The 8,386-nt window shown below is 35.9% G+C and overlaps 2 protein-coding genes across 2 annotated transcripts in view; both read left to right on the top strand.

The window, feature by feature from the left end:
- LOC107715225 (semaphorin-4B-like) overlaps positions 1 to 2,894 on the top strand; it is a 72,546-nt gene extending 69,652 nt beyond the window's left edge. Inside the window, exons 14-15 of the mRNA XM_016521305.1 lie at positions 411 to 499; positions 787 to 2,894. Of these exons, the coding sequence (XP_016376791.1) occupies positions 411 to 499; positions 787 to 1,550 (853 nt within the window). The 3' untranslated portion in view covers positions 1,551 to 2,894. The remainder of the gene's footprint in view (positions 1 to 410; positions 500 to 786) is intronic.
- Positions 2,895 to 7,426: 4,532 nt separating this feature from the next.
- rasef2 (RAS and EF-hand domain containing 2) overlaps positions 7,427 to 8,386 on the top strand; it is a 9,768-nt gene continuing 8,808 nt past the window's right edge. Inside the window, exon 1 of the mRNA XM_016521299.1 lies at positions 7,427 to 7,927. Coding sequence (XP_016376785.1) covers positions 7,617 to 7,927 — 311 coding nt within the window. The 5' untranslated portion in view covers positions 7,427 to 7,616. The remainder of the gene's footprint in view (positions 7,928 to 8,386) is intronic.

The raw sequence follows: 8,386 nt of genomic DNA, 5'->3' as shown, positions 1-8,386 counted from the left end.
TGCAATATATATATATATATATATATATATATATATATAATTTTATATAAGTATTACTGGCAAAGCTGAACATTTAGCAGCCATTTCTTCAGTGTCACATGATACTTCACATGATACTTTATAATACTGATTTGGTACTCAAGAAACATTTCTTATTATTATCAATGTTGAAAACAGTTTTTGCTTCTCAATAACCACAATAATTTTTTTTCAGGATTCTTAGAATAGAAACTTCAAAAGAACATCATATCTTTTGTAACATTAAAAATGTTTTGCTGTCACTTTTGATCAATTTAATGTGTCCTTGCTGAAAATTAAGTTTTAATTTCTTAAAAAAAAAAAAACATACTGATCCCAGACTTGAACAGATGAATTGAATTTTCGTCTTACTCCTGCTCTTTTCTTTATAGTCAGTGGCAACAAGATGTAGATGACGCCAACACTGCAGTGTGCAAAATGATAATTGCTAGCCCCCGTTCTGCAAAACCAACTCCACCACGTGAGTAACAGCCATGTTTTACAATACCTAAGCCCCATATGAATCAATATTTGAAGAACTTATTTCCAACAAACCACAAAGTGCTGTATAGAGTGCATGAGGTTAAGACAAGCTGTTACAGTTACAAAAGCACTGTGGAATGTGGCATGACCAAACGCATTTACATAGCGCCTCCGGCAACGCGCTCTGATAGACTGTAAGTAATTGAAGTGGTTGCATGGTGGTTTGCTAATATGCGAGATAAATGTTTGATTTATTAGTAACTAATAAGACCATCTAACCCACAGGTGTTCCATCATGCCATGTGCTACAAATACCAGCCAACACATTTACGGTTCTTCCCTGCAAGCTGCGATCCAACTTGGCTGAGAGGCGATGGGAGTACAGTCATACCGCCGAGCATTTTGTCTACCCTAGTCCTGACGGCGGGCTGGTGGTTGTAGCCCAAGTGGACAGGGAGGAGATCTACCAATGTTGGTCAGAAGAAGGTGGCTACCGACAACTTCTGGCCAATTATTGCATCAAAGCGGAGCACGAAATCACCACCCTGACTGGACGTTCCCGAATGCAGTTGGTACCCCAAGGGGAAGCGATTATTCTGCCCGGGGAAACATGGTCGCCGCAAAAAACCAAAACATACTGGAATGAGCTGATCGTTGTGTGTGCCTTACTCGTGTTTTCCCTGGTGGTCCTTTCGCTGTTCGTGGCGTACAGGAACCGAGACAGGATGAAGTCAATGCTGAAGGAAGGCGAGTGCCCCAACATGCAACAGAAGAAACCGCGAATTCCAGGGAAGCACACGGAAAGCCTTCCATTAAATGGCAACAACATCCCGCCCTCTGTGTCTGACCACAAGGGCTACCAGACGCTCAATGATAACTACATCTGCAGCACTCCCACCCACGAATGCTCCTCACCCGAGAACAGCAAGAGCTTCTCAGAATCCGAAAAGAGACCTTTGAACTTAAAGGAGAGCCACGTTGAGATTTCGCCGACTTGTCCACGGCCTCGAGTGCGACTGGGCTCAGAGATCAAAGACTCGATCGTTTAAGTCTGTTTGGGATGACTGTTTTAAAAAAAGTGGCCTCTGAACTGAACAGCACCAAGGGAGGGACAGACTGAAAATGACTGGAAACGTACCATCACTGGGTTTTATTTTGCACTTTGTCTCCTCTCATTTTGTCTTGGTGATCTGTTCACATTTCTCAGTCACTGCCAAGTCTGTGAAGCACCCAGAGCCACGCTGAGCGGGACGCAAGGCCTAGAGTACACTTTGAAAAATAATAGTGGGCATTGTGAGACACGCTGATCTGGTCGTCCCGCCCGGTCCGTCCAAAAATGTCTGGTGGCATCTGTGTGAAAGCAATACGATGCCCTCAGGGTTCACTAACCTGTCATGCTCCCATCTCATCCCTCGGTCTGCCACGTAGAGTTGGTCGTCCTGTGAACGAGAAAACGAAAATTCAAACTTTAGTCTACAATGGTCTCTCTGCTAAACATAGTGCCTGACGTGAGATGATTAGCTGACATTTCAACACAATATAAGGCGTAGTGGTGCATCAAAAGCTTTGATGATATATGCAAAACCTTTGCACAGTATATCATCACGACCTCAGCACATAGCAGGCATACTATGCAAATCACATAAAGGAGAAGCATCTTGTAGAGAGCTAACAAACAGCACACGGCTGTCCTAGTACAATAAGTGATGCCACGACCTCAGTATTCTACACCGCTTCTCAGAGGTACACACGTAAAAGTATGCAAGTGAGATTGAGGCATATAAAGTGCCCACAGTGGGGTTTCAGTGTGTAGAGAACTCCAAAGAAGGCATGTTAGCAATACTATGAGTATGTCCAAGGCACAAATTACATTCTGAAGATGCAGGAATTTGAATAACTCTATGTTCCTTATACCCCCAACCAAATTCAGTTGCTACCAGTGATAGACCATTTAAACCAGTGGTTCTCAGTCATTTTGACTCCAAAGCCCCCCATAGTCCAGAACATCATTTGAGGATCCCATGACTTTTCCAGTTGTTTGTGATTGACTAGATTTACTAGATTAATTTCTGTCTGAAAAATTGTATTCATAAAAAAAAAATGCCCATGGAGTTATACGTTTTTATTAATTTACATGACTTTTCCAGGTCTAGAAATCTAAAAAGTTAAATTCTCATATATCCAAGTTTTTGGAATTCTGGTTCTTCAAAGACAAAAAACAGGGGGTGAATTGAATAGAAATAACTTGATTGTTAGTTTGTTTTACTTATTTTAATGTTTAATTATTTAATTATTTTTAATTGTTTGAAGTCATTTTGAGGCCCCTTTTAAGAACCACTGATTTAAAGCGACAGTTCACGCAAAAATGAAAATTCTGCCATCATTTACTCACACTCCAAATGTCAAATGAAAATCAATGGTTTCAAGTGTTGTTTTGGACCCCACTTGGACAAAATCAGCAGAAACATTCTTCAAAATATCTCTATTTGTGTTCCACAGAAGAAAGAAGGTCATACAGGTTTAGAACAACATGAGAGTGAGTAAATGATGACAGAATTTTCAATTTCAGCTGAACTATCCCTTGAAGTAGTGCATAATACAGTCAATGGAAGTGACCAAACGTCTCTTGAGGTTTACTGATTCAAATTGGTTGTTGTGCCAAAAGATTTTAGTGAACCATTTCAGATCTCTTTGTATCTGTCAAGAGCTCTGTTCTCTTGAATCGAAAGTGTACTTTGTCCAGATTAAAGATATTTATTGCCATGTTGTAAATTTGAATGATGAATTTGCATTCGGACAGAATGAAAACTTGTGGTTAAGACTTTACATGCCAATTTTACGCTAAGCTATGAGATCTATGCTCCCGAAGAGTGTAAAGTGACCAGCAGATTTTTTTCCATGAAAAAGTGCCATGTTCACTGTAACACCTTAAGTCAAAGCAGGCTAACAGATGTTTTTGGGTGGGAGCAATGACATATAGGTATATGAAACAGTCAGTTATAAATCATCAGCTGCCAAGAGTGTCATACTGGATCGAATAAAAAAAAAAATTAAAAAAAAGTACAGTACAGTACTTGGTTGCTGCAAAGCAATGGGGATGGAAACAACAAAACAAGACACAAATGTAAGTTACTATAGCATAAAATCAACATAAGAATCCATGTAAAAATGTATAAAAATGTATATTAACAACACGCACACAAAAAACAATTTAAAAAAAATGTCTATTTCCAGTATCAACATATTTCCAGTAAAATTCCCAAAGACAAGCATTGTATATTGCACCACCCAAGTGTGTAATATTTGATTGCCATTGATCTTTAAAGATCACACAAACATCTGTATTGTGAATGTAGTTATGTATTGATTGAAAGTGTTCCAAAATTATTCTGTCAATAGAAACATTGTGTCTTATTTAAATTTGTGCTGAATGTTTGAAAACGGGACATTTATGACTTCATGACTTTGATCACAAAGTTGTATAATTGTATTTGTAAGGGGAGGTAGTGAACGGCTTTTAATGTTTTTTTTTGTTTTTTTTTACCAGAATGCATTACAATTCTTTTTTTTTCCTATTGTATTTGCACAGAATGTGGAAATGGTTCAAATGAAAGTGTCAGGGAATTAATATTCTCTTGACATTGCTGTAGCAAGTACCAATTGAATTTTGTTAATGCCTCCGAGCTAGATTTTGTGACTCCAAGGGTATGCGGGCAAGCAAATGTAATATTGTAGCCTTTTTGTGACTCAAACACGTGAACAAAAAGCAAACCTCACATGCATGTCTGCTCTGGTGGACTACACATAGAATTACCTAGAACATGTAAAGTCGCAAACCACTGTATATTGAATGGTCATCTGTGCAACAGTCCACTGCAAGTCCACTGTGCTAATTAATATCTACAGAGGTCCCTAATATATATATTTACACACACAAAACACTTACCGACTATATTTAAAGCACAAAAAAGAGAGAGAAAAAAACGATGTATTTGTAATAATAATATAACTGTTTTACATATACTCAGACCTCTGTTTGAAAATCACATTCAAAATATCATGCAAAAACAATTTAAAATGTAAGCAAATTTGCTTATGTTTTTCAGTACATCATCTGATTATTATCATTAGCGTGCCGTTTTACAGAGTAGACAATGTGAAAACTTCACTGTACATCAGCTGCTACCTACAAGCAGTAGATTTAGTCAAGTATAGAAAGTCATATAGTCATATTTCAGTGCTGAACTGACTCAGACATAAGAGTTACTGGACTGTAGTAGTCTGCTACACTCTTAAATGCTCAGATACATTCCCTATAATGGCACACCAAGATGCTCTGACCTATTGTAAGTTAATGTCTTGTAAACTTTAATGTAAAGGTGTATTTGTACATTTTGCTGCCAATGTAAAGAAAAAAAAAACTGTTGTGAAATGTATTTTTTTGTATTATATATCACTACTGTTTTGTTGTTTTTATTATATTGTACATAAAAGCACTTTAATTTTAATTTTTTTAAATAAACGAAATAAAACCACTGATTCTTACTGATTCAACATTATTTGTGTCAGTTATTGTTACAGTTTTGAAACTTGCAGAGGCATAGAACTATTACAGTGGCATCAAACTGTTGCACACACTGCTGGTAAAAAATATTTTTTTATGCTTTTAAATAGAGTCCCATAACTGCAGGGCTGCATTTATTTAATTAAATATATAGGGAAAACAGTAATATTATTATTATTTAAATAACTGTTTTCTATTGTAATACATTTTAAAATGTTATTTATCCCTGTGATGGTAAAGCTGAATTATCAGCAGCCATTGCTTAAGTCTTGACTGTCATGTGATCTTTTAAGAAATCATTCATTTAGTGCTCAATTATTAACAATCATCCGTATTAATGTTGAAATCAGTTTTTGCTGCTTAATATTTTTGAAGAAACAGTGATACATCTTTTTCTGGATTCTTTGATAAATAAAAAGTATTTATTTGAAATACAAATCTTTTGTAACATTATAAATGTCTTTACTGTGACTTTTGATCAATTTAAAGCGTCCTTGCAGAATAAAAGTTTTTTATACTTACCCCAAACTTTTGAATGGCACTATATCAGAATTTCCACAAAAATATTAAGCAGGAAAACTGTTTTCAACATTAATACCGGTAATAAGAAGAAATGTTTTTGAGCGCCAAATTATAATGATTTCTGAAGGATCACGTGACACTGAAGATTGAAAATTCAGCTTTGCTACCACAGGAATAAATTACATCTTAAAATAAAACAGTTATTTAAATTGTAACAATATGAAAATGTAATAATATTACTGCCTTTACTGTATGTTTAACAAAATAAATTCAGCCTTGGTAAGAGACTTGGTAAGGAAATTAAAATTATTCCAAACTTTTGACCAGTTGTGTGTGTCGTTCAGTACAGTATAAAAAAATCATTATGTCTATGGAATGTCCCATAAAACATAGAAACCCAACTTGTGTGTGTGTGTGTGTGTACCTTTCTATTCTTTCTGGTGGGGACTTAAACCTGAATACACACAGACTCATGGGGACTCGTGTCACGGTGGGGACCTAAATTGAGGTCCCTCAGAAATAAATAAATACACAACTTCATTTTGCAAATAAAAGAATGTTAATGTTGTACATGTTATAATGACTAATTTTATTTTATTTATTTTTTTCTGCCAATGCATGTGTCAAAAACACGACTGGCACAAACAAATAACGTTAATTACATCTTACCTGAAGTCACAGTGAGGTTCCAAAAGCCAGACGCCATACACGCTTGCAGAAGCTGGTAAAAATAAGAACATACCGCTATATTTTCTAATTAATTTCATAGTTCCCCCAAAACAATTTGAATTCTGTCATCACACCCTTAAGATGCTCCAAACCATCTAAGACTTTCGTTCATCTTGAAAAGAAAAGCTGAGATATTTTAATAAAAATCTGAGAGATTTATGTCCCTCCGATGAAAGAAGATTCACCAAAGATGTTCACGTTTCAAAAAGTTGTAATCGCAAAAAAACATCGCCAAAGTAATCCATATGAATTGCGTGGTTTCCTCCAAGTGCCCTAAAGAGACACGATCGCGGCCGCTCTATATAATACTGTTTAAATTTAGACTTATATTCACATTCAAGAGACATTTGCACGCACATCATATTTTATATACGAAGCTCTCTGGGGTGAGCTCATTATCATACGAACCAATCAGAGCCGTTCAATGGCTCTGGAACCAATCAGGCTTAATCAGTGTGTTTTTGAATTTAAACACAATTAAACGCCAGTTTTTTTTTGTTTTGTTTTGTTTTTTTCATATATGATGTTGAAATCCTTGTGGGAATTTCAGAAATATATATTAGAAAATAAAGGTGTCATGCTTGAACAAATTTATAAGCACCTAGCTTATTACAATTAATGTATCATGTAATGAACAACAGCCTAATCAACCAAAGTAGCATAACCTTTTAAGTAAAACTGAACAACATATTAAACAACATATTTTAAATATGGCAATGCTTAATAATAGTTGAGAAACGTTTGTACATTGTAAATGTTAAAAATGTGATTTTTTTATTTTATTCACTTTTAATTTTATTATTTTTAATAATAATATAATTTTTATATTTGTGATTAATAGAAAACACGAATAAAATGACATCACACATGTGTTTAGTCCTCTCCCAGTCTGCGGCACGCACCCCTGGTCAGGCTGGTCTTCTGGCTGTTTTTTGCTAGTTTTAGCTGGCTAGACCAAAATGTGGGCTGGTTCTCAGATTGTTGTACACTTTACAGCACGCCTACCTCCCATCACTATCCAATGGCACACTACCTTGAGTTCAACTTGTTACAAGGCGAGATAATGAGCGATCATCCAATCATGCCTTTATCTAACCTGCCTCTGGTTTCAGCGTGAAGTTTCTGCGCACCTGTTGGTGATGTACATGTTAGATCACGAGTCTTTAGCGTTCGTTCCTCTTCACACTTTCGTCTTCTCCTTTCGTCTTTTTATCACTTTTTATCGTTTTTGGAGCCTTATCGTTGTACACGGGTGTATTTTGGATTACAGTTAGTTTGTTTGTCCTCGTCTAGTGAAAATATGAACCAAGCTGACCTTCGGAGACTTTTTGCAGCATGTGATGGGAATAAGTCGGGAAGAGTCGAATACGAGGACTTCACCAGTGTTTGTCGAGAGCTTAATGTGCCTGCGGACGAGATCAGGACTTTATTCAACAAGTTTGATCTGGACGGGGACGGATACATTAATTTCAGCGATTTTTCGTCAAGCTTTCAGGAAGTTTCCGAAGCCCTCAATTTGGCTTTGTTGGGAAATAGTTTGCAAATTCAGAGAAGCGCTTGGGTTGAGTTTGAAAACGCATTAGACGGAGATGTGGCCTTTTATTTGGGAAGGTATATTTTAACTTGTGAAGTTTAGATTCACTTATTATATAAACATTTACTGACAAAACAGAAGCCAGTGTACATGGGTTTTAAAAAAAAAGTTTTTCCGAGACGATAATCTAGTTTTAATATACTTTTATAATATATTTTTAGGCCTACGTTTTTATATCGTTTTCAAACATTTTCAAGGTAAATAGTTAAGTAGCCTATCATTATTTGTTTGTTTGTTTGTTTGTTTGTTTGTTTGTAGGCCTAATATCGAATTTTCTTAGGGTTACTGAATTTGGCCTAAGCTTGCGTTTCATAATGTCGAAACATGCTCTTTAAAATAAAATGTAGGCCTATGTTTGTTTTTATACTTGGGCTACTTAACCATGTTTTTTTGGGACTTTGATACTTTAAAACATATGTTTATATGTGTATAAAACATTATGCCAACCTTTTTTTTTTTTTTTCTCAAATTCAGAT

The sequence above is a fragment of the Sinocyclocheilus rhinocerous genome, unplaced genomic scaffold (genome assembly GCF_001515625.1).
Source record: "Sinocyclocheilus rhinocerous isolate Xijiao unplaced genomic scaffold, SAMN03320098_v1.1 scaffold659, whole genome shotgun sequence".
Taxonomy (NCBI): domain Eukaryota; kingdom Metazoa; phylum Chordata; class Actinopteri; order Cypriniformes; family Cyprinidae; genus Sinocyclocheilus; species Sinocyclocheilus rhinocerous.
Note: the sequence above shows the minus strand (reverse complement) of the source record. Positions and strands in the feature narration are given on the sequence as shown.